The 27,260-nt window shown below is 37.2% G+C and overlaps 1 protein-coding gene across 14 annotated transcripts in view; it reads right to left on the bottom strand.

The window, feature by feature from the left end:
- Ccdc158 (coiled-coil domain containing 158) overlaps positions 1–27,260 on the bottom strand; it is an 80,293-nt gene that overhangs the window by 27,328 nt on the left and 25,705 nt on the right. For 9 of the 14 annotated variants that reach the window (XM_074041966.1, XM_074041962.1, XM_074041967.1 and 6 more), the window contains 6 exons: positions 27,138–27,252; positions 19,908–20,027; positions 17,810–18,007; positions 16,103–16,585; positions 10,550–10,739; positions 8,152–8,304 (listed from right to left, as the gene is read on the bottom strand). In XM_074041966.1, the coding sequence (XP_073898067.1) occupies positions 8,152–8,304; positions 10,550–10,739; positions 16,103–16,585; positions 17,810–18,007; positions 19,908–20,027; positions 27,138–27,252 (1,259 nt within the window). Of the gene's footprint in view, positions 1–119; positions 192–6,830; positions 6,940–8,151; positions 8,305–10,549; positions 10,740–16,102; positions 16,586–17,223; positions 17,420–17,809; positions 18,008–19,902; positions 20,028–22,975; positions 23,211–24,934; positions 25,156–27,137; positions 27,253–27,260 lie in introns of those variants that run through there. The other 5 variants (XR_012435757.1, XM_074041971.1, XR_012435758.1 and 2 more) reach the window with 5 other exon arrangements.

The raw sequence follows: 27,260 nt of genomic DNA, 5'->3' as shown, positions 1-27,260 counted from the left end.
AAAATAAGCCCATACCTCCTATAAACCTTGAACCCAAGTACAGGGATTTGTCACACAGTGACTGGGCTGTGTGTGGAAGGTCAGACACATGAAGAAAGACATTCTGTTAATCCCCTTACCTCAGAGGGTGATAGCAAGACTCTGTAGTGAGAGACGGCCTATTGTTTTGAGATTGAGATCCTGTGTGGGACCTGAAAACAAAGAACATTCATGGCTCAGGGAATCTTGGAACACCCTGCCAGAGAGTCAGGGGGTGAGGGGGAGGAAGGCAGCCATAAGAGGTGGTTGAGGAGAGTGAGAAGGTTTGACATGGCTCTGCAAAGAAGTTCAAACTGTACCAGCGGTGGTGGTCAGAGACCTCAACCTCTATGGCCAGAAGTGAGTCCCATCACCTGAGGCTAAGTGGAAACAAAGCACTGAGCCTGTGGCTGGCTTAGTATTAGGCCTACAGGCTGCATATTGTGCTGCCTGCTGTATGGGTCATAGCCCTGCATCCAAACCCACCAACTCACATGACTCCCACAGCTTCCTCTCCCTCACAGGGAGATGAACTATTGGGCAGGGCCTTAAAAACACACCCTCTGAATCAGGAAATATCCACAGCCTCTTCCTCTGCAAAGGGAGGTGAACTGCTGGACAGGGTCTGTAAGCATTGAGACCAGCAGGCAGAGTGAATAGGTCCCTCAGGTCTCCCAAGCCAGTTCAGAACTCAGTGTTCCATTTGCTGCCCCCACTCTCTGATACATCTGTTGACAGCATTTAAGATAGGACACTTGCTGCTTCTGGGAACACAAACCAGGATGCATATGGAGTAAGTGGGAGCCTACCCAGGATGCAGGCTATAAAGCTACCTGAAATCCACAGCAGCTCCAAGTACACAAAGAAGGGAAGCCTCTATAGTGAAAGTGGCACAGAAGTGGACAACTGACCCTTCTATGAGAGATTCCAGTTAGTTTATAACGAACTTTGCAGTGTTGGGGATCAGGCCCAGTGCCCTGAGCACTGGAAAAATGCTTAGCTACTGAGCCATACCCCATCAGTCCAGTGGTAAGAAATAGCACATGAACCAAGTCACTACACTGTCCTGCCTGATCACTGAGACTATTTCAACTGAAACACTATAGGTAACTAAAACATCCAACCAGTCACTTAGCTCAAATGTATAAATCCCAAAGTAGAAACAGAAGTAAAATAAAAAAACAAAAAACAAGGCAACATGCCTCCTCCAAAAGTCAATAATTCCATAATAAAAGACCTGAACAACAGTAAAGGAAATAAATTTCAAACAATGAACTCAAAAGAACAATCATAAGCATGGTCAATAAAATTAAACAGGACATGTATAAGCACATGAATGAATTAAAATAGGATACAAATAAACATCTAACTGAACTCAATAAGAATTTAAATAAGGCAGACAATGCAGGATATGAAGGAGGAATTCAATAAAGATACAGAGATCCTGAAAAAAATCAAATTGAAATCTTGGAAATGAAAAACCAACAACCCAAATAAAAAACACAATCAAAAGCCTTACTAGTAGAATGGAACAAGTTGAAAATAAGAGTAGTAGAGATCAAAGATAAAGTAAAGGAATTAGATCAATCAGAAAAAGACAAAAAATACTAGGGCAATATGAATGGAACAAGTGAGACCTCTGGAACACCATCAAAAGACTAAACCTACAAATCTTGAGCACAGAAGGAGTAAGGATACAAGCTAAAGGCATAGAAAACATATTCAATGAAATAATAGAAAACTTTCCTAATCTTGAGAAAGAGAAGATTATCTAGGTACAGGAGGCTTTCAGAACACCAAATAGACAAGATCAGAAAAGAAACACATCTAGACATGCTACAGTTAAAACACTAAACATATAAGAGAAAGAACAAATATTGAAAGCTGCAAGAGAGAAGCAACAAGTCACATATAAAGGCAAACCCATCAAAATAAAAGAGTTTCCTATAGAAACTCTAAAAGCAAGGAGGGCACAGAATGATATATTCCAATCCCTCCAAAAAATAACTGTCAAGCTAAATTAATATATCCAGCAAAATTATCCTTCATAATTGAAGGAGAAATAACAACTGTCAATAAAACTAAAAAAAAGGAAAAAAAACCCAAAAAACAAAAAACCCTCATGACCACTAAACCAGCACTATAGGAAGATTCTTAAAAGAATCAAAACTCAGGAGAGGAAGATAAACACAATCAGGAAAATACAAGAAAGAATAAATCCCACTAGATGAGTCAGTTAGCAAATGAGGGTTAGAAAGGAAGCAAACATCACCAAACGACAAAATGACAGGAAATAGTTCAGTCCTTTCAATATCATCACTGAAAACTAATGCTCCCAATGCTCCAATCAAAAGGTAGGCTGGATTAAAAAGCAAGTCCCAACCATTTCTTGGCTACAAGAAACATATCTTACAGATAAGATAAACATTGGCTTAGGGTGAAAGGATGGAAAAAGATTTTCCAACCAAATGCACCCTGGAAGCAGGCAAGAGTAGTTATGCTCATATCTGATAAAATATACTTCAAACTAAAATTAGTCAGAAGAGACAAAGAAAGTCACTCCATATTAATTCATCATCAAGAATTAATATTAATTATTAATATTAATCCATCAAGAGGAGATAACAATTGTTAATAAACACATACCAAGTTTTGGTGCACCCAATTTCATTAAACAAACACTACTGGACTTACAAGCACAGATAGATCTCAACACGATAATGATGGGAGAGTTCAATACCCCACTCTCACCAACAGATTGGTCATCTAGACAAAAACAAATCAACAAAGAAACTTCAGAATTAATTGACACTATATGCCAAATGGACTTAGACATCTACAGAATACTTTGTCCATAAGATGCACAATATACACTTTAGCAGCCCAAGGAACTTTTTCCAAAATAGACTATATTTTAGGACACAAATAAGTCTTAGCAAATATAAGAAAATTGAAATAACTCCTTGTATTCTATCAGACCACAATGGAATAAAATAGAAATCAACAACAAAAGAAACTACAGAACATATTCAGACACGTGGAGACTGAACAATACATTGTTGAATGACCAGTAGGTCACCAAAGAACTAAGTTCCTAGAATCTAATGAAAATGAAAACACAACTTACCAGAACCTCTGAGATACAACAAAGGCAGTGCTAAGAGTTATGAGTGTCCACATCCAGAGAGAGAGAGAGAGAGAGAGAGAGAGAGAGAGCAAGAGAGAGAGAGCGAGCAAGAGAACACTTGATCACTCTCAAATAAATAGCCTAATGATCAACACCTTTAGCTCCTAGAAAAACAAGAATAGGTTAGCAGGTGGAAAGAAATAATAAAGATTAGCACAAAATTAAATGAAATAGAAACCAAAAATAATAAAGGTAAATAAGATTAATTAACCCCTAGCAAATCTGATCAAAAGAAGGAGAGAAAAGACCCAAATTTAAAAAATCAGAGATAAAAAAGGGAATACCACAATAAATGCCAATGAAATCCAGAGGATTCTAAAGAATGCTTTGAAAACCTATATTCTAATAAATTAGAAAATCTAAAAGAAATGCATAACTTTCTAAATGCATTTGACCTGCCAAAATAAAGGATATAAATCACTTAAACAGATCTATAACAAGCAATGAGATTGAGGCATTAATTAAGATTCTCCCAACAAAGAAGAACAAAGGACCAGATGGATTCACTACTGAATTCTACAAGACCTTTAGAGAAGAACACCAATGCTCCTCATAGTATTTCATGAAATAGAAAGGAAAAGAATATTACCAAACTCATTCCATGAAGCCAGTATTAACCTGATACCAAAAAGGGAGGGAGGAAGAAAGGTAGGGAGGAAGGGAAAAATTATAGATCAATTTCTTTAATTAACTTGGATGCAAAAGTCCTCAATAAAATACTTGCAAACAAAATTCAGCAACACATTAAAATGATCATGTAACATGATCAAATTAGTTTCATTCCAGTGATGCAAGGATTATCAATAAATGTGATAATAGCACATAAACAGAATCAAAGACAAAAATCACATGATCATCTCAATTGATATAGAAAAAAACCTTTGACAAAATTCTACATCCTTCCATGATAAAAGTTCTGAAGAAGCTAGGAACAGAAAGAACATATCTCAACATAATAAAGGCTATATATGACAAACCTATAAGCAACATCGTATTAAATGGGAAAAAAACTGAAAGCAATTTCTCTAAAGTCAGGAATAAGACAAGGGTGTCCACTCTTCCTACTCTTAATTTAATATAGTACTGGAATTTCTAGCCAGAACAATAATGCAGGAGAATGAAATAAAAGAGAGCTGGACACCCATGGCTCACGCTTATAATCCTAGCTACTCAGAAGGCAGAGATCAGGAAGATTCCAATTCAAAGGTGACCGAGGAAAATAGTTTACGAGACCCTATCTCAAAAAAGGGCTGGTGGAATGGCTCAAGTGGTAGAGTGCCTGCCTACCAAATGTGAGGCCCTAAGTTCAAGCCCCAGCACCACCAAAAGAGTAAAAAAAGGATTCAAATGGGGAATGAAGAAGTCAAAATATCCCTATTTGCAGATGAAACAATCCTATACTTAGAAGACTCTAAAAATTTCAGTAGAAACTTCTAGATCTAAAAAGCACTTCTGGCAATGTAGCAGGATATAAAATTGACATACAAAAATCATTAGTTTATATAAATATATATATATATATATACCAACAATAAACAGACTGAGAGAGAAGTCAGGAAAACAATTCCATTCATAACAGCCTCAAAAAAATTAAACTAAGGAGGTGAAAGTCTTCTACAGTGAAAACTATAAAACCTAAAGAAATTGAAGAAGAAAAATTAGTATTGTGAAAATGTCTAAAATACTGGAAGCAGTCTACAGATTCAAATATGGTTTGCTATTTTTCACAAAGCTAGAAAAACTAACTCTAAAATTATATGGAAACATAAAACATCCTAAATATCAAAGGCAATCTAAGCAAAAGAAGCAATACTGGAGGTATTACAATACCGAATTTCAAATTATAAAAATAATTTGAAATTATTTTACAGAGCCATAGTAACGAAAACAGCATGGTACTGGCATGAAAAGACATAAGGACCAAATGGAACAGAACAGAAGATCCAGAAATAAAACCACACTGTTACAGCCATCTGATTTTTGACAAAGGAGACAAAGACATACACTAGAGAAAAGACAAATGGTACTGGGAAAATTGGTGATCTATACACTGAAAACTGATACTAGACCCTATCTCTCACACTGTACAAAAATCAATTCAAAATGCATCACTGATCTTAAGATTTGAAACTATAAAAGGGAAACACTGCAAGATATAGGTAGGCATAAGCAATTATTTTCTAAATAGGACTTCAATTACCTAGGAAATAAGAGCAAGAATAGACAAATGGGATTGCATCAAATTAAAAAGCTTCTGCGCATCAAAGTAAGCAATTACCAAAATGAAGAGACAACCCACAGAACGGAAGAAAATCTTTGCCAGTTATTCAATAGGCAAAGGATTAATATCCTGAGCATACAAAGAGCTCAAAAAAGTCAAACCAGAAAAAGAACAAATAATCCAATTAATAAATGGGCAAACAAATTGGACAGTAGTTTTCAGAAGAAGTACAAACGGCTAATAAATATATGAAGAAAGATTCAACATCCTTACTTATAAAGGAAATGCAAATCAAAACTACACTGAAATTCCATTTCATCCCAGTCAGAATGGCAATCATTAAGAAAACAAACAACAATAAATGCTGGTGAGGATGTAGGGGAAAAGGAATCCTTATACACTAATGGTAAGAATATAAACTACTGCAACCACTATGGAAATCATTACAAGGTTCATAAAAAATTAAAAATAGACCTACTTTATATAATTCTTGGGCATATACCTGAAGAAGTATAAATCAGCATATCAGAGAGATACCTGCATACTCATGTTTATAGCAGCACTGTTCTCAACAGCCAAGCTGTGCAATCAGCCTAGGTGCCCATCAATCAATGAATGGATAAAGAAAATGTGACATAATATGGATGTATAAATATATCCATACACATATACTCTGCAATATTACTCAGCCATGAAGAATAATGAAATTATGTCATTTGCAGGAAAAATAGGTAGATGTGGAGAACATCATGTTGAACAAAACAAGCCAAACTCAAAAAGCCAACTATCCATGTTTTTGCTCACATGTAGAACCTAACTAAAATAATGATGATGATAGTATTAATGGGACTTGAATGTAAAAGGGGGACTGTCTGGAGGGAATCAGAAGGAGGGGAAGGGAAAAGAGAAGGCACTAGGGGGTGAACAGTATCAAAGTATATCTGTATGGATGAAGATAACATAATGAAACCCACAAACATTGTTTGAAAAAGGAGGGTTAAGGGAATATAACAGAGGGAGTGAACTTGTTCAAAGTACATTGCATGCATCTATGGCATTATCATAATGAAACCTCTTGTGCTATTAATGTATGCTAATAAAAATACTAATGGAAAATAAAGACACGAAGTGGGACAGATGTAGGTGGTGACAACAAACCCCTCACCTAGTAGTTCAATTGCCAGAGTCCATTCTCATTTTGATCACAGAGAAGAAATGAAGAACTACCAATTAGACATAGATCTACAGTTTATGCAGACAATGCACATGAGAAAAATAAAGAGTTTGAATGAAAATTATCAGCAGCTTATTATATTTATATCCTTAAAAATAACTGATTAACACTTATACACATTGAGCTTTGTCAGAAAAATATTGAAATAGCCACAGGATTCTGATACTTACGGAGTTTCAGGTTTGTTAGAGATTTAATTAAGCATGGCATTTTCCCTTAAGATATTCAGTAAATGGGATCCAACATAGCGACTAGAATGCAGAAGCAGACAGCGTAGCTCTGTAAATCAAAATTTTGCTGAGATGCTGGAGCCACACTTGGCAGAAAAAAAGCACCAAGGGGAATCAAGGCTTCCACAACCTGAACCCCCAGCCCATACAAAGCTTCTCCGTGCCACATTACACTGAGAAAACAGGAGAGCTCCTGCACCAACAGATGCCAGCTCCAAATGCCGGCTCCAAACCTGCTTGGGAAACATCCAGCAGACCAATAGGTGAGCAAATAAGCAGCACATATGCCATATGATCCAGCAATCGCACTCCTGCGGATATACCCAAAGGAATGCGACACAGGTTACTCCAGAGGCACCTGAACACCCATGTTTATTGCAGCATTATTCACAATAGCCAAGTTATGGAAATAGCCAAGATGCCCCACCACTGACGAATGGATTAAGACAATGCGGTACTTATACACAATGGAATTTTATGAAGCCATGAAGAAGAATGAACTCTTAGTATTCTGAAGTAAATGGATGGAACTGGAGAGCATCATTCTGAGCGAGGTTGCCAGGCTCAGAAGACTAAAAATCATATGTTCTCCCTCATATGCGGACTTTAGATCTAGGGCAAATACAGCAATGTGGTTGGACTTGGGTCACACGCTAAGAGGAGAGCACATACGGGAGGTATGGAGATAGGTAGGAAACCCAAAACATGAAAGTGTTTGATGTCCCCACTCCAGAGGAGCTAATACAGAAACCTTAAAGTGACAGAGGTCAATATGGGAAGGGGATCAGGAACTAGCGTAAAGATCAGTTAGAGATGAATCAACTTGGGTTGTAACACAACTTGTGCATGGAAGCAATGCTAGGAATCTCTCGTACAGCTATCCTTATCTCAACTAGCAAAAATGCTTTGTCTTTCTTATTATTGCTTATGTCTTCTCTTCAACAAAATTGTAGAAAAGCGCAGAACATGTTCTGCCTGGAAGCGAGGTGGGGTGCGGGGACAGAGAGGGGATGGGGGTTAGAGGGGAGAAATGGCCCAAACAATGTATGCACATGTGAATAAATAAATAAATTTTTTAAAAAAGATATTCAATAGAACTGCTGCTGCACACACACATCAGTAATACATACTGCTGTGTATTTCCCACAAGATCTGGTACTGTAAAGAGGTAGGAGGCAATATATCTGGGTTTATGTTTTAATAAATCTAGATCAATGGAATTGAAAACAGAAGAAAAAGAGAAAAATCTTATAGAGCATACCATGACCATCAGATCCTTCCATGGATTTTAGTGTATTCCTTGTTTGTTCTAGTTCAGATTGTGCAGATTTTAATTGCATTTTCAATTTATTTGTAGTAGTTTCCATTTCTTCACTTTTGTTGCGAAAATTCCTTTTTAAGACTTCATAGTCCTCTATACAATATGATAATCAATAACACATGGTTACTTTTTTCCACTCCATTGATATGAAGTATATTTTATTTGTAATTAACGATCACAGAATTTTAGAGGGTAGAAGAGAGCTCATTTAATTACATGTTCACTTGTTACAGAAATGGGATGTACATATACATTCCCAGGGGTCTGTCAGACTCTCTTTTTAATGTGCTTGAGTGGATCCTCTTCCTCCACCCACTATTATTCATCTATTTTATCTTAAACCTTCTTCTTGGATGACCTATGCATCGTAACGGATTTCACATTATGATGACTCTCCATGACACTATAAGTAACCTGAGGATGTCATGTGTCTTTATTATTATTTTTAAATTGACTGCCATGTGTCTCTTTTTTTTTTTTCATGTTGCCAAGAATTAAACCCAAGGCCATCCCACGCTAGACAAGCACTCTACCACTCAGCTATACCCCTGGTTCTATCTTATCTTTTTGTCGCCAGTACCTATTAAAATACCTAGCACAAACTCATCTTTTGTTATACTAGAAAACACACACACACTCACTCATCTATTTACTATATTTATTAATGTACGATGTAGATTTATATACAAAGAGAATAAAAAGCCAGCTCTATCTATCCAGACATTTGCATATCAAAGCCCCAGGACCACCTAAAACCAACTGCCTCACTTTATGTCCCATGCTTTTGCCCTCATGTCTGCTCCTTCTCTAGTTCTCGCTTTCAGATGCTGATATCATTTGTTCTAATACCACAGACTAAAAATCTGCAAGACTTAACCCCTCTATTCACTAAGTCCTGCTGATCCAGCTTCCAAAAATATTCTTAATTCTTTACTCTTTGGATTCAGGGTGGTAACGTGTGAGCTATTAAGATGTTGAACTGGACTTGGTGACTGGTTATTCAATGTGGAGGCTGAGAGGATAGAATGAATACCCATGAATAGCCAATATTCCTACCCTATCCCAGTTGTCTCTTTCCTCATCTATCTGTAAATCAGAATCTCCTTCTAGCACCTGAAACCCTTCCCTCAAATTAAACATTTTGTTTGCTGTATGGTGTCATTCCTCCTCACCCCCACCATTGATTCATCCATCCAGTTCAATAAATCCTGACTAAGCACAAAAAAAAAAAATTCTTTACTCTTCTCCCATTCTCACGGTCACTGCCTTTGTTCAAGTCCTCACATTCCTGGGACCATTGCAAAGTCCTCTTTAGGTGGCTAGTCTATATATCCTTAGTCTTGGCTTTCATTAATTTACCTGCTAACATGGTCTTATAAAATGTGATGACAACAATCTCCTACTTAATATGCTGTGCTGGCTCCACATTGTCTGACTTTACCTATTTATCTGTCTCAAGCAGCCCTCATTCCTTTGTACTTTTGTTCCAACTAATATTTCTAAGACCACATTATGTTATTCATGCCTCCATGTTTTTACTTATAATGTCCTCTCTGCTTGGAATGTCCTTCTACCTCTTTCATCTGCCAAAAATTCTTTTCCCTCTTTCAAACCCAGCACAGATGTCACTTCCTCTAGAAGGCTAATCCTCTACCCACCATCCTATCTTTTCATGCAGCACACTGCCCCCTTTAGCTCACCCACTGTTCTGTTACCCTTTCTAGATAGGTCTGTCTGCCCACTAGTCTGTGAGCTTCACTGTGGTGTTTCTAGGACCTATCAGTGTCTGGCATAATAGATTCTCAGTAGTTACTGACTTTGTATGTTCAAGTTGCACAGTCTGTGTATGTGAAGTACATGATACTATACCACACCAATCATGAACTGGAGCATTTCATTCTTTAATGTAAGGCTTTCAGTTTCTCCTTTCAATAAATTTGCATAAGTCTATTTACATATGTCACTTTTTAAACCTTTAATCAAGGTATTTGACTCAAAGGACTCAAGGTTTCCACTTCCATAAAAAGCAAACTGCAGCACATAATTTATGCTGAATACCTGCTTTCCATCTGGAAGTTTGGAATGTGGATACCTCTTACCCTTCTCTTGGAAACTCAGTACTGAATTTCCTGGACTCTGAGGGATGAGTAAAGTTAACAGGGAGTATAAGACATGGAAGCACTTCATGGAGAACTTTAGGATTTTGGTCATGAACCATTCCACTACGGCAGCATATTTGCCATTTAAGATGAGACACTTCTTTCGTGGTGGGGTTCATGCTGAACTTCACTGGACAGCACTACTACATTTTAGTAGAATTTGAACTGCTGCAACATACCTGAAAGACTGTTTAATTCACTCCTAGTAGCCTTCGCCTCATTCAATAATTGATCTCTCTCTTGTTTGATGTCCTTCACTGCACGAAGCCGCTCAGAGCCTGCATTCACCAGTTTTACCTTTTCTAGCTCTAGATCACTCACTCTGGCCTCAAGTTCCCGAATCTTTGCATCTTTTTTATCTTTTAAAATCTAAATATATGGCAAATACAAAGAACAGAGAAAGAAGTAACAAATACATAGTTGTACAGTAACAAATAATGTCATCAGTATTCTGTTTAGTATTTTTTCATTATTTCTCAGGACATTAAACTTGTGTTTTTATTATAAGGCATCAATAATAAGTGGTTAAAAAAAGAAATAGATCACCTTTCTTTTAAACTTAGGTGTTGATTCCCAGTGTCACTTGCAAAACCCCTTCATTATTCCTATTCTATATTCATTCACTCAAAAAATGTACTGATTATACATATTGTATGAAAATAGCACAATGAAACCTACCAAAAACTGTTAAAAAAAAAAAAAAAGGAGGGGGAAGAGGGAGGGTGGCTAAGAAAAAGTAATATAGTTGGGTGAATATGATCAAAGTACATTGTATGCAGGTTGCAATATAATCACAATGAAACCCCTTTATACAATTAACTTACACTGATAAAAAATTTTTTTAACAAAAACAACAAAAATATGAATTAAGCACCTACTTCACAGCAGACATTATTTTACATGTTGGGGATACAGGAGAAGGGCTAGAACTAGGGGAAGGTGAGTGAGGCCTCCAAGTGAGGACTTCCAACCAAGGTACCTCACTTACCTTACCCTAGTCCTGGCCCTTGATACCAGTAAACAAACCAATGCCTTTGTTCCCCTGTCCTCCTCTAGTAGAGAGACAAGGAGCAAACAAATATATGTCAAGTAAGAGACATTATTACAAGTTGGGTGCCGGGGCTCACACCTATAATCCTAGCTACTAGGGAGGCAGAGATGAGGAGAATCAAAGTTCAAAGGCAGCCTCAGGCAAATATTTCTTAAGAACCTATCTCAAAAAAAAAAAAACCGACCACAAAAAAAAGGGCTGGTAGAGTGGCTCAAGTGGTAGAATGTCTGCCTAGCAAGCATGAAGCCCTGAGTTCAAACCCCAGTACAGAGAGAGAGAGAGAGAGAGAGAGAGAGAGAGAGAAAGAAAGAGAGAGAGAGAGAAAGACAGAGAGAGAGAATGAGAATGAGAACAAGAATAAAAAAAAGGAGGGGTGAGGAATGAATGCTAGGGAGGGGCTGCTACTAGAGTTAAGTAGGTGTGCAGAGAAGGGTTAACATAGCAGGCCTGATGCTGTCTTTAGAAAAAGTCTGCTTATATAAGGCTAATTCTTGGCTGATATCTAAAAACTAGAGTTTTCACCCTAGCTAGTAAGAATGGCAAACCACTATCAGTGGGAGGCCGGAACCTGGACACTTGCCAGATAAGTGACCAGCCCCCATACAAGTAATGAGTTCTCTGTTAGAAGTAGTTGACATATGTTGTCACAATTCCTTACTGGGGGAATTAAGTATGTTTGATGATTCTTGGAAGCCCTCAGCTGGTTTTCTCTAGTCTTCACTCCAATGTGCCCTTTCTTTTTGCCAGTTTTGCTTTGTGTTCTTTTGCTGTACTAAATCAGTTATGAATATTACTCAACACTCAATTTTGTGAGTTCTCTCAGAAAGTCACCAAGCCTGGGGTTAGTGTTGGAGACCCTGACACAGGAAAGGCCTCACTGACAAGATGACATTTGTACAGAAATCTCAAGGAGATGAAGAGCAACCACGTGGAGACCGGGTGGAGAGCTCCAAGCAAGCACAGGTAATTTGTCTGAGGAGCAGAAAGGCTATCAGTATTGTTGGAGTAGAGTGAACCTGGGGGAAAGTAGGAGATGAGGTTAGAGAGTAAGCCAAGGCAAGATCAAGCTGGTCTTAGAAGCCATGTAAAGACTCTGATTTCATTCTGAGTGAGATTAAGAAGTCACTGAACAGTTTGAGCAAGTTGGTGATAACAGTGATTTTAAAATGTAACTCTGGCTTCTGTATGAAACAGCGGGGCGACTGAGGATGGGAGCAGAAGCACTTAGGACAGGGAAAATAGGGATGGGAAGAGCAACAAGACAGTTGGTGGCTTAGTCAATAAGGGTTCAAAGTGATTGGGTCCACTCCTTTGAACAGAATGGAATACAAATTTGGAAGCTCTGACTTGGCATTTCCAACTGTCAGCAATTACCAGCTTAATATACTGCTGCTAATTCTAATAACAGCACTCCTATTTCTTCTTCACAAAGGGCTTTTCTACTCTGCACTTCTTCCTGTGTTTTCTCTCTATTATGGTGCTAGAATGCTGCTAGTCACTCAAATGAGTAAGTCTGAAGCCTTAAAGTTTGCTATACCTTTTCATTTCCTCACCCCTAATACCCAGCTGTTCACCAATTCCTGCCCTACCTCCAAGTCCAGACTGCCATCACTTTTCAGGAGGATCACCAGGACTGTCTCCTAACTGGTCTCCTGTGTTGGTAGGGCTTTCTAGGAGAAAATTCTCTCTTCCCAGGGCCTAAGTCTGCACTAACACTGTAACCACAAGGAACTACTGAGCACTTCAAATGTGGCTAATTTGAGATATGTTCTAAGTATATCTAAGTATATATTCCAAAAACTTAAAAATGTAAAATAGGTCAAGAATTTGCCATACTGATTACAATTAAAAACCATCATATTTTAGGTATATTTAGTAAAGTAAAATATGCTATTTAAATTAATTTCACATTTTTATGTATGTACTACAAAATTTAAACTAACATATGTTTAAGCTCACATTATATATCTAGTGGACAGAACTTACCTAGATCTAAGTAAATGCCATTTAAAAAGTGATTTATTAGGTTGGGGTGCACCTCAAGTGGTAGAGTGCTAGCCTAGCATACACAAGGCCCTGAATTCAACCTCTAGACCAAAAGAAAGAAAAGAAAGAAAGAAAAAGACAAAGAAAGAGGAAGGAGGAAGGAAGGTGGGGGAGAAGAAAGAAGGAAGGGGGCAGGAAGATGATTTCCTTTCTTGGGCCATCATATTGGCTTCCCACTTAAGGTCTATTGGCCTTAAAGTATAATACAGTACTAGCCAATCAGTTTGAACGTTATAATAGTAGTATAAATGTAGAGGCCAATGTTATAGTTGCAATGTAAACATGTGACACACTTTTAGCTATTTCAAAAAGGATCAGTAGGGACTCCAAGCTTATCTCACTGTCCACTTGAGCAGTTAAGACCCCACCTAGTCACTGTTGTTAACTGTTCCACAAAGCCCAGTTGGCCTCATGGAATGAGGAACAGGGAGTGCTCTCCCTGGGGCAGCCAGAGGTATCATGACATGTCCTGGGCATTTGCCTCTCCTGTTCTACTTCTTGAACCAGATGATGGACATACAGTCCTTTCTTTTTTGTCAAAAAAGGGTTCAGCTTTGAGGAGTCATAGATACTAGGAGATGACTTCCCCTGCTTCTTGGCTGTTGGTGTGTGCAATACCGAGCCAAAACAAGGAAGAGAAACCACATCTTCTAAGGCTACAATTGCTCTTCCTTACCCAGCTGGATCGTGGAGGGAAGTGGGTGTCACATAAAGTTTGAACATTTACCTCACTATCTTGGTGAAACCCTGTCTCTTAGCAATTCTTCCCTTAGCTGCTCCAGATTCTTATTTGGGAACTGAAGATTATAGTTTTGTGCTCTCCAATCCACTTTTGTGTACTGATATCAGACTAAACCTCATGTCAGCTCCTCCTCTCTACTGCAAACCTTTAAAAGCTCCCACATCATCTCCAGGTGAACCTATACTGAGCTTCATATCTTGCTTGAAATGCCTTCCCTCCTGCTTTCGGCCTAGTTTTTGTCTAAGTCCTCATACCTTTCTGATACCTTCACTGGTCTCTCTAATCCTTGTGATCCACACTCCCCTGAGGCAATCTAACATAGATCTTCAGAGCATACTCTGGACCAGCAGTTCATAAACACTAAGGCTCAGGCCCCATTCTAGACCTACTGAACCAGACACTCTAGGGAGGGGGATCCAGAGGTCTGTGTTTTTAGCAGGCTTCCCAGTGATTCTGTTCCTCAGTGAGAACTACTACATAGCAATAACTACTCTTGTACTACCTAGGATTAAGTTCAAAGCAGTGCTACTCTGCAGCAAGTTACTTAATCTATGTATGGCAGCTTCCTCATCTGTAAAATGGGGTAACAGTGCCTCTCTTATAAGGTTTTGTAAGGAGTAAGTTGACTTAGTTTTTAGAATATAAGAACCAGTAGAATTCTTCTATTTGTCCCCTTAATGACCTTAGCAATTCACCTTTCTATGCAAGAAGGCAGAACAATCATTCTTTCTCTCCTAACATGTTCTGCCATGCATGCAAGTTACTCCAAAGTTTTCATTGCAGGGTTGGCCACTGATATGTCCCTTTTGTGGCAAATTTGGTCATTAAAAAATATATATAATTAAGCAAAAACTTAAGCAATATAAAATTCTAAACTTTTTATGCTTATTTCCATAAGATAGGTAATAATTTCTTGCTGGCATCTAAAGTTTGTATGATTTACCTTCATTACCAAGTCAGAGATACAGGTAAAATAAAGTTTAGGAAATCAAAAGTTTAATTAATGCATTCAAGCATTTTTAAAGGTAATAAATATTTACTAAGGACTTTCTGGGGACAAGACACAAAGGCATGGGGCAGGAAACATAAAGATAAGATGTGCACCTGCTTTATGAAGATTGAAGTCTGTGTGGAAAGTGACACTGCTATTTAAACACACACACATACACACAGCCATACAGAATGTGACGGAAGTTATAACAGGTACAAATAAAGTATGATAAAGTTCAGAAGAATGGAATAGAGGAAAGGAACTAATATTTATTAAATATCTTATATAGGCCCGGAACCAGGCTAAACTCTTGATACACATTTTTTTTTACTTAAGTCTAATTCTAAGGGAATTTTGCCTTTTGTTGTTATTTTTGTTAGGGAGTTTTTGTTTATTTTTTTGGTTTGGGTTTGTTTTTTAACAAATAGAGAAGCAAGATTCTAAGAACAATATAATGTACTATTTAATTGGTGCGAGATATCTGAAAAGGCAGAAAATACCTCAAAATTGTGGAATCAGGAAAGATTTCACAGAGAAGGTGGATTTTTTTTTCTTTTGTACTTATGATTCTGAGCCATTTGGGGGGGGAGCACCCACTCTTTTTTTGTTTGTTTATTTTTGTTTTGTATTTTTGATTCTCATTGTGTAGCCCAGGCTGGCCTCAAACTCACAATCCTCCTGCCTCCATCTAATAAGTACTGGGATTACAGGTTTGTGCCACAACACCCATCTCCACTCACTACTTTTGGAATTGATAAAAATATGAATTCTTTGTAAAACACATACACATATATCCATGTCAACTCATTTCAGAGGGTTTACAGACACCAAGAACTTCTTTTTAGTAAATTAGGTCATACCTGCTTATTTCAGAAGCTAAGCAAACAGAAAGATGTACAGACCTTAAATTCCTGCAGTTCCAGTCTCCTATCATTAATCTCTTTCTCCAGCTGAGCTTTTTCTACTTGCATAGCACCAGCAGTTCGTCCATGCTGACCAACCAGCTGCGTCATGTTTTCAATTTGCTGGCGCAAAATCTCGATCACCTTGTCCTTTTCTGCCATCTGGAGCTTGAGTGCCTCGCATTCTGTCTGCACATTTCTGAGATGATCCCCTTCGTTTTTTAGGTGCTGTAGCTCCTGCAACTTCAAGTCTACCCGGGAGCGGAGCTTGGTGATCTCTGCATTAGTGGCCTCGATGGCTCGCTCTTTTTCCTGGAGGGAAGCTGTCAGGTCCGATACTGTCCTCTCTGAACTCTCCAGTGTCATTTTCTTGGCTGTCAGTTCTTCTACCACTTTGCGCAGCATCTCCTTAGTGGATTCAAGTTGTGCAGTCAGGGATGACACTTTCTCCAGACTCTCATTCTTCCCCTGAATCGCTGCCATCTGATGGCAAAGAAAACAGTTTTGTGGCTTGGAGAGGACAGGTACATGTAGCCCCAAGAGCTATGACAAATTAACTTAAAAGCATGAGATCATGAAGTTGATAGTCTAGGTAGACTAACTCATATCACTTTGCTGTCAGAAATCCAGATTGACATTTCTTATGTCAATTACAGCATGTGTCAGACCAAATGGAGAAACTGATTAAATAATGTTGTTTTTCCATAATGGCTTCCAGGATAGGAAGCTTGGGAATTCCTCTGAGTATGTTCTCTGTACTATTTTAGATTCAGGTAAAACTGGTGATGAGGAAAGAGTGGTAGGCATGATGATAACTGCCCTTATTTCAATTTCCCTCCAACCTCCCCTTTAATTCTGCCTCTGAGGGGAAAAGGAATAATGGCTTTTATCTAATACAGATTCACATTCTCTGGTTCTTGTTTGGAAAAGGGTAGGATTCTAACTTCCAGTTGTTCCTTTCATCTTCTTCCTGCTCAAATTAGGTGACAGAATAAGGAAACGGTTTTACTTTGGTCTAAAGCAAGCCTGGCCCCTTTGGTCTGCTTTCACATTTTGGAAAGGTTACATGTTTGTGGGCTGTATTTTATGTCTCTGTGACAGTAATTGACACAGTTACCCACCCAGCACTGGAGGCACATAGCTGTTAAGAAGGTAATCCATATTCGTTAGTGGTGCACCAAAAAGAAGTGCACTCATCAGTCTCAATCAGTGTGTGGGGAAGGGGAACTATCTTCTGGGGGAAAAACAAAACCCAAAACGAATCTGTTGTAGACTTCCAACCCTGCTGCTCCTCAGATTTCCATAATTTGAGCTTTTCTGAAGCAGAAAAAAGAAATTATTAGGTTATTGGTTTCTAGGTGAAAATGAAAAAGTGGCTGTATGAGAGTTTAGTTTTTACACACTATAGAAAATATACAAATGAGATAAAGCCTAGTATGTTTAGTTTGTGTGGTCAAAAATACTAAAATAAATACCAAGTTTTTATAAATCGCTCATAGAATCCATAGCTTTGTTTTAGAGCTATGCTAGGCATGTGTGTATATACATGTACATATATGGGTGTATATATGCATATATATACGTATGTGTGTATACACATACATATCATATACACATAAGAACAACACTACTGCTGCACATAAAATACACTCCCCAGAAAAGGCCACCTGGCGATGGCACAGCCCACATGCCTGTGCATGCTCTGACCTGCCGCTCCATCTGGCCCTGACATTCACTCTTCATGGCCTTGAGCAGGGCCTCTAAGCGCTGCACCTCCATGTTCCGGTCATCCAGCTCTCTCCTCAGGTGGTCAATGGTGATGCTGTTACCGGTGTCTCGGTCCCACAGACGCTTGTTCTGCTCCTTCTCCAGGCTCAGCTCTTTCTCTCTCTTGTGTAGGTCTGCCTAAAAGAAGTGAGGAGTGCTTTTCCCCCACCTAGCAGTACATAGTTAAAACAAAACTCTTATTTTTCTTATGTGGTCTTGGAGTTACATGATTTGAGAAAGCTTTGATTTTGGAGTCTCATTCCTTTCAATGGTCTGATTAAGAGTGATTATTTCCTAGAAGAGTAAGTTAATGTTTTGGTAACTTAAAATTTTTAGCAGGAGTATAGTTCAGCAGCAGAGCCATGTGTGTAGTATATATGAGACCTTGGATTCAACCCTTAGCGCACACACACATACACACACACACACACACAAGTTAGCATTACAAACCAATCTGAAGGGACTAGCTCTCAAATAATATACAATGAAAAGGGAAATACAAAAGATTTTAAAAGTCATTGTGTTTTTAAGTCTTGAGTTTTCTAACATAGACATTATGTTTCACATCAAGTGTGCTCCAGTAAAATAAAGAAATGCTCAAAAGCTTAGAGGAATTAAAAACTATTTCAATACACTGACTCATAAATGGCAGAATAGGGGCATCTGAGCTGTGAACAGAATTACCTCATTGGAAAATTTCAGTTATCAAAAGTATAAGGAACAAGGACACACTTACCTTCAAAGGATTTATCACCCAAAAAAGGAAGGAAAGGCAGACATGGGGAGTGTTTTTTCATTAAAGAGAGAGAAATAAGAGATAGCAGAGAGAATCTCACTAAGGAAATCAAAATGCTTCGGGAAGGCATTTGAGTTGGACCTTGAGGACAGCTTGGAGATGAGGAAGGAGGGACTGGGGTTTGCTTGGGGAACTGGGTACATGCAGAGAAAAAAGACTAGAAAGATAAGCAGAGGCCAGATCAGGCCAGTTAGTCTTGACAGGGAAGGAGTCTCATTTTATAGGGAAAGAAATTTTGAGTGGGATAGTGATCCAAGTAGAGCTACTACATTTAGAAAGATGAATATAGCAACATTTTGTGAGAGAAAATGGAATTAGGAATGCTTGCACGGAGATGATGTCCATGCTCTAGGTAAAGGGTAACAAGGAGATGGTGGTAGTGAGAATGAAAAGGTAGATGGATTTGAAGATCTTACATTTAATTGCGAAGGCTTTTGAGCAGGGATGAGAACACTGGGAAACACTCAACAGGTTTGAGAAAGAAAGGTCTTTTCCACGGCGAATAGTGCCTCTGGCACACAATTGTCATTTTTTTTTTTTCTGCCCATCTGCCAGAAGAACAGGATGCCCTAGCATGGGCAGGAGATCTTCATAGAAGATCTTCTATGGTAGGGAGAGAAATTTATCCTACTGTACTACTTCTTTCCCTAAATTTCTCAACCTGTATACCTGTTAGAGGACAGGTCTGCTTCATAAGTGGCAGCACTGAGGCATCTGGGCTGTGAACAGAAGAATCACCTTCATCTTCAGTCACTTACAAAAACATATCATAATTCTGTTTCTCTTTTTTATTTTGCAGTGAAGTTTGAACTCAGGGTTTCACATTTGCTAAGTAGACACTCTACAACTTGAGGCACTCCACCATCCCCTAATGTTTGTTTTTCTACAAATTCCCCTAAATTCCCCTAAACCTCTATTCAAAATTTCTACATACAAGATTTGTATATGTTTTGAATGTTATTTGGCTTTAAAATGAACATACAGTTCTAATTGCAAGATTATAGCTGCTCTGAAGATCCCTTATCTAACTCCGTAACAGTTGTGCTGAAAAAAAAATAGTATGCAGAATATTACATTTTATATGCAACACTTGAGCAGTGTCTAGAATGACATTACTCTATTGCACATACACAAATAGTTTGTAAAAATTTGTAATTTTATAAAGGAAACTGGTTTTGTGAAATATTTTGCTAGAAAACTTTCCAGAATTGATCTCATTCATACTTTAAACCATAATCTTACCAACAGCTTTTGAAGCTGATCATCCAAATTTCCAGACTCCTGACTGAACTGATCCCGTTCTGTGCGAGCCTCAGTGAGCTCTGAGTTGGCAAGGACTAACTGCTTCTCCAGCTCTTCTATCTAAAAGAAAAGTACAAATCAAATGGAGTCTAGTCAGTGGGTCACAGAAAATAAGTAGTCTTTGGAAAACAAATGGTGCTATATTGGGGGCAAAAATAAAAGTTTAATGTGACATGCTTTGCAAAGTTTTCTAAACTTAAAATCTATGTAGAATTTAGCCAGTGAAATTAGCCAAAATGAAATATGTAGTACTGTTGGATTTCTGGTTGTCTGTATTACATCTCATTCCTGTGTTTAAGATTAACTTCTATGAAGATCTTCTCTATAATCTGGTATTTAGAAGCTTGAGTGGCATAAATAATATTCTGTAGACCCTACACAAATGAACTGAGTTATACTCAGAAGAGCTATTTTGTTTTAGAATATCAGTTCCATTAATAAAAGACACTGAATATAAATGATAACAATAGTTATTACAGCTATCATAAATAACCAGTATATTTTAACAGTTAATGTGTATACTCTATTTGTAATTGGATAATTATATATATATATTTTTTGAAATTTTATTTAACTGTTCCAATCCTCATTTCCATCAACCATAAAATGGGAACACAAGTACCTATTTTAAAGGATTGTTACAAGTGTCTATTTCTCTCACAGACAGGACAGTTATCTGATCTGTTTGGAGAGAAAGCTTATTGTACTGAATCACTGACAACAAACAAAGCAGTTCACATTTCTTTTCCTAAAGTTCCCACCTATAATACCTCTGGAGGAGAATGGAGGCTGCCTCCCTGTTGATAGTGTTCTTACAGCCCTTAACCTCTGGATATAGCACAGGCTGAGTTGAGATCTCAGACTGGAGACTCAGGGTTTGGATTTTAGCTGAGCCATACAATATCAAGACTTAGATAATGAAATATTACAATGATGTGACAGTTAAGTGTTATACAACAATACCTGATCTTTAACTGTGATTATCTACCATACTGTTTTATCATCCACTTTCCAGTCATAAGAAATCTTTCAAATCTACATAAATGCTATGTATTTCTTCCTATTTCTAAGGCATCTAATTCAATAAGCTTCCAAATCCATGTGAAGAATCAAACTTAGTTTGGAGGATGCACTGCGATCAAACCTTTTTTAACTACAGAACATATGACCAAGACAAACTTTTTCTTGATGACTTTTTGGCTTATTGTTAGTTGAACCATATTCATTTAAAATATTAATGGGTTAATTCTACATATATTCAATAATCATATTACATACGCACACATACATATGTGAAACTGTCTCTTTGACAAATGATAAGCATAAATACATAGAAGTTATATATTTACACATACATATGACTTAAAGTATTTTAATATAGGACTATCAAATAGTTTCACTTTTAGCTAGAGTATAGTATCATAGCATAGGGGTCAGGAAAGAGATTTTAATATTTATGTTGGATATATATTTAAACTGACTTTGTTTTTGATTATATATGTTATATATAAAAAGTAGTTCCCAAGAATTAAGTACACATAAAATACTAGATTGAAATGTGTTCCTAGACTCTAATAATCCTATAAAGAAAAACTCTTGGGATTAAGGATGAAGTTCAGTGGTAGAACACCTGCTTAAAATGTGTGACATTCTAGGTTCAAACCCTAACACCCCCAAAGAAAAAAAGAAGTACTTTTACTCTTGTACTCTTTTTTTGGACATATGTATAGAAAAACACATAAAAACATCCCAAGGAAAACGAATGAGCAATATATGTGTCTGTATCACACACCCCATAAAGACACTAAGACTTCTAGCTGGTGGAGTAGCTCAAATGGTAGAGCACCTGTCTAGCAAGCCTAGCAAGTGTAAGACCCTGCGTTCAAGCCCTAGTATCATAAAAAAAGACTTCTACTGTTACATATTTATTCTGTTTGCCAGGAAGCTAAGCATTAAGTGTCTTACATTCTGGTACAAATTTTGTCAGATAACCGCTGTCTCAATTTTTTCACAAATAATTTTAAAACAGTATTCTAGATGATATCTCAGGTTCCTTTCAATGCTAGTACTTTTTTAAGACAAGAACAGTACCTGAAATTCTATATTTTCACCTGTCTTTTGAGCTATAAATTTAATAAGAACACTTTCAATTTGAGTTAATTACATGACTACAGCAAACATTTTCTACTGTAGCCTGGCATAAACTACTTCTGTCTTTGAGCAAAGAAAGTATCTGAATATATCTTTAAAGGTTCAAAATAAAATTTTCTTTTTTTAGGTCTGTTTTCACTCAAAAAAATTCTTAATGAACACTTCATTCAGAATGGTGAAATCTAAGAGACCAAAAGGAGTGAGAGGGGAAAGATGCAGGGGTGGATAAGAAAGGAAAAGGAAGGGGGAAGGGAAGGAAGAAGAAAAAGGCCACATCTTTTCTTTCCATCTGTTTAAGCATCAGAAGCTCCTCCAGACCCCTGCAGGAACATTAGTTTTGTAGTTGTCAGTACTGACTCAGCCGCTATAGCTCTGCTTTTACCATTCACTTTTTAGAGCAAAAACACTCATATGAATTAATCCATCAAAAAGATAAATGGAGAGTGAAAGGGAAAACCACTGCAGTAGCAGCTGAGCTGATACAAACAGCTGTAAAACAAACAAACAAACAAACAATAGTCTTTTTAAATGTCCAGAAAAAATACTGACATCTGAGATAAAGTTTTTTTTTCCTTTTTTTTTTTCATTATATTGCACCACTGGTTTTCCCTTTCAATACCTATGAATCCACTTTGGTTTGGATCACCAGACAAATGAATACTGGGTCTCATTCTAATTTCACATTGATTTTAGTGATATTAACCAACTGTATCAAATCATATAGAATTTTGATTTTGTTTTCTTTTATGAAGGTGTTTTTGTTTTGGTTTGGTTTGTCTTCTGTGCTCAAAAAGACACAGACCTGCATGAGGAGGGATACTGCAGTCAGCATGAAGATGCATTGGCAGAACTATGCGAAGCATTTGCACATAATCTTCCTGCACAGTGTTTAGCTCCAGCCAGTGTTACTAAATCTTCCCTTTCTCAGCCCCAACTACTTTCAAAGTAGAAGAAATAAACTCAGAATCAAGATCATGAGTTATTTTTGTTGTCAAAAAGCAAAAGTTAAAAGAGTATAGCCAAATCTACAGAGCCAATAGTGACAGCTTCTACTGGTCCAAATTCATAAAGGGGAATATTCTGGAGGTTCTCCTAAAATGGAAAGAGAAGAATAGAAAACACATTACAGTAACACACTTTTGTCAGCTATGAAAGCTACATCTAAGATTTTCATCAGTATGAAAATACTTTTGTTAAGCTGAGAAGAAATGTTACTCTCCTAAACAAGTTTTCTCTTAATGTATTCATTCTAGTTGTAAAACTTTTGTTCAGACCTGTCATCAATTTTTTAAAATAATAAACACTTTTTTAAAAACGAAGGAATCTGATCTCAGGAGAAATCACTAATACTGTATCTGATAAAAATATTGATTTATACTATTAATATGCCCTTAAAGCTTCTTTTCCACACAGTACTGGGGTTTGAACCCAGGGTCTTGCCCTTGCTGGGCAGGTGTTCTACCATTTAAACCTGTCTCTAGCCTACAAATTTCACTTTTTTTTTTTTTGCGGTACAAAGGCTTGAACTCAGGGCCTTCACTTTGAGCCACTCCACCAGTCCTATTTTTGTAAAGGGTTTTTCAAGATACAGATGGCTTCAAACCGTGATCCTAATCTCTGCCTCCTGAGTAGCTAGGATTACAGGCATAAGCCACTGGCATCCGGCCACAAATTTCACTTTTAATCACAGCTTTTATATATTATTCTTTTATTTTTTCCTTATTGTTCTTTAGCCAGTATACACTAAAATATGCACTGAAACACTGGAAAAGAAAGTAGATTTTAAGGTTTTCATAGATTTTAGCAATATAAAGTCAAGATATATGAAAATGAAAGAAATTAAGCAAAAGAATTTGCTTTTTAGATTCTGTATTCAATTCATTAAAACAAAAGCCATTTTATAACAATAGAATTTTTATAACACTGAAATGAAATCCTTGTTGACTTATCTTCCTTGCTCAATTATACCAAGTGTCAATGCTATTTGAGGCCAGAGTATATTTGACTCTACATGAACACAACTGATAGTCATATCCAGTGTTCCCTGACTAACTATAGGAAGTTACTACTGAAAGTACTTAGTTTAACCATCAAATAGGTAGCAACTCTATTAGGGCCACTATTCTGTATTTTATTAACATCTCAGCGATTTAGGTTGAAATTGATAAAGTGATATGCCTTCCTCCTTATTCTTTTCTTTTCTTGAGACAGGTTCTCACTATGTAGCCAAGGCCAGTCTTGAACTCATGGCCTCCTGAGTGCTGGGTTTACAGGTGTATACCACCACACTTGGCTGCCCTCTCGTTTATATGTAAGACTGTCAAAATTCTTGGTGATGCATTATTTATATTACAGAAAAATAAGACGATTCCAATGTCATGTTTTTATCTATATGACCCCCTCACATAAAAAGTTTGTCGTCATTCGGCTAATACTTATGCTTCCACAAGGCCAAGGACATAAATGTTTATAAACACTCAGGAATTGTTTTTTTATTCTTTAGATGGACATTTGAGAATTTATTAAAATTTCCACTGTGTTCTAATTTAGACTTGATATTATATATTGGACCAAATATAAATTAGCAAACAGAGGGTGAGGCTTATGAAGGGATAATTTTTCCAAACGACCCTGTAATAGAAAGCACATTCACTACAAATTATGTAAGAAAACTCAGATAAGTAAGTTTTATTTAGTACTTTTTGGCTTTTTGAAGGCTTAAAGTCAGTGTCTCAATAAATAATGAATATTTAGTCTTTTCAAAGTGGTTTGAGTATCAGAGTATAACACAACCATTCTCCTACTTCCTCTCTCACCGTCGATTGTCAGCTCTCACTTCTGCCAATGTGCCGACCTCCACTAGACCCAAGTAATACAGCATCCTCCCAGCCCGTGGTGTATTGAAATCATGACCATCCTTCGGTTCTGTTTTCTGTAGGGGGAGTCATGTCCTGTGTGTAACACTGGTCTGTCCAGAATGGGGGCGGACATTCCTGTTATCAATCATCAAGGGAAAAGCTTGTCCTAAGAAAAGAAACTAGAACACAAAAAGTGGGCCTGAGAGAGGCAAAAAAGCACAAATGTTCCTCTCTGGGCTTTTGTTTCTTGGGTCTAACCTTTAAGCAGTTTAAGTCCCTCAAGACTGCTTGGAGGTGGCAGTGGTTAAAATCACCTAGTCTAAAGGACTTAGGTTAAGAGCTATGCAAAGAGTTTCACAAAGGAGGATATGTTATTCATATTTCAATCCACCAGTGAATCACATGATCAATTTAATTAGCTTCAAATCTGCATCTGAAGAGAACAGCCACATCACATGTAATGGGGTAAATGTTGTTTTATGAAACTTGCTTCAGCTGTATGTGTATAGCATATCATAAGATAGACTACCTTTCTTACTGTGAGTAATGATCAAAAATTTTGAAAAGGCTGAGCATGGTGGCTTATTCCTTTAATTTCAGCTACTTGGGAGGTGGAGGTTGGGAGAATCACAGCTCAAGGCCAGCCAGGGAAAAAAGTTAGCAAGACCCCATCTCAATAAACAAGCAAGATATGGTGGTTTTATATCTGTAATCCCAGCTTACAGACTTTAGGTAGGAGACTTTAGGTAGGCGATCCAGGGCAAAATCACAAGACCCTATCTGAAAAATAACTAAAACAAAAAAGGGCTGAGAGTGTGGCTCAAGTAGTAGAGCACCTGCCCAAGCCCAAGGCCCTGAGTTAAAACCCTGGTCCACCAAAAAAAAAAAAAATGTTTGAAAGATACTGCTCTAGAGAACCAAATTTATTACCAAAATTATAGTTCATATTACTCTTCATGGCTTAGACTTAGTAAATCACATTAACATTTTCCATACTTAACTTGGTACAGAAGTTAAAAGTCAAGGTCTAATTTCCGTGGTTGACCCCCAAAAAACAGTGCCCTCCCTTGGAGGCAACCTAGGAGCAACAGTGGAAATTGCTGCCCAAAGGCCAGAAAATGCCTGAAGAATCAGTGCTGCTTATAGAGCTTTTTCCCTATGTTGTTACCCCATAGAATCAGTTTCATTTTATAAAGGATTCCTAGGAGCTTCCTTATATTTTATTTCTTCTAACCTACTGCTCCAAATAACTAAGACTTGAGAAGCTGTCTAAATTTAATAGTTAGAACTATACCTAAGTTGTCTCTGCAAGACTAAGGGTCTCTTACAGGTAGAATGACTAAAGATGAATTTGGAGATTATAGATAACATTTACAAGGAATGAAGAACATGAGCTCCTTTGAATGGCAGCTCTTTGCTTTTTTTTTCTTTAGGATTTTTACTGTCTTAAAATAGCAGAAATTAACAAAAACCTAACTTTTGGATAAATGGTTGATAATGACATTGAATAGCTTCTCTTTAGCTATGGAAAATAAGAATTAAGAATAGAAACAATATCAAATATTGCTAGCTACTTTTAAGAGGAATTAAGTGATGAAAAAGGAAGACTTATTTTCCTAATTAACTTTTATTTTTACTTAATTATTTCCATTAATCTTAAAATTCAGTTTGCTAGTCCATAACGATTAATGACTAGGAGCTAAAGAGAGGAAGACAACCCTAAAATTACTGAATGGTAGGGGATAGACCAGGTGGTAATGAAGTATTTGTTAAAGCCAACCCTTGTAAAAGTAACTAAAATAGTCCTAGTTACTCATTTATTTTTATGGTGCTGGATACTGAACCACGGGCCTCAAGCATGCTATGCAAGCCATATACCACTGAGCTACATTCACAGCCCTTCAATTTATTTCTTAGAAACTTAATTCAAGTATACAAAAAATGTTTTTCTATGAATGAATTCATTTGAGCATATAATTTATATAACAATAGTTTATAATTTAATATATAAATAATTTGGTATCTTCCTACTCTAGCTTATCTACTGATTTTACTTTGTAAGTATTATTTTGATTCCTCCTTTTTAAATAAACTATTAAGATATGTTTTTGACTCTATGTACAATAGTCTCTGAGAGCACAGCAGCAAAATCTGTACTTACCTTGTCTTCATACATCCTTTTGGCTTCCCTCAATTCAGAACGCAGCTGAGAAACAGTAGATTCCAGGTCACTGAGCTGACGCATATACATTGAATTTTGGTTTCTTGCTTGTTCTCTAAGAAG

The sequence above is a fragment of the Castor canadensis genome, chromosome 9, assembly GCF_047511655.1.
Source record: "Castor canadensis chromosome 9, mCasCan1.hap1v2, whole genome shotgun sequence".
Lineage (NCBI taxonomy): Eukaryota > Metazoa > Chordata > Mammalia > Rodentia > Castoridae > Castor > Castor canadensis.
Note: the sequence above shows the minus strand (reverse complement) of the source record. Positions and strands in the feature narration are given on the sequence as shown.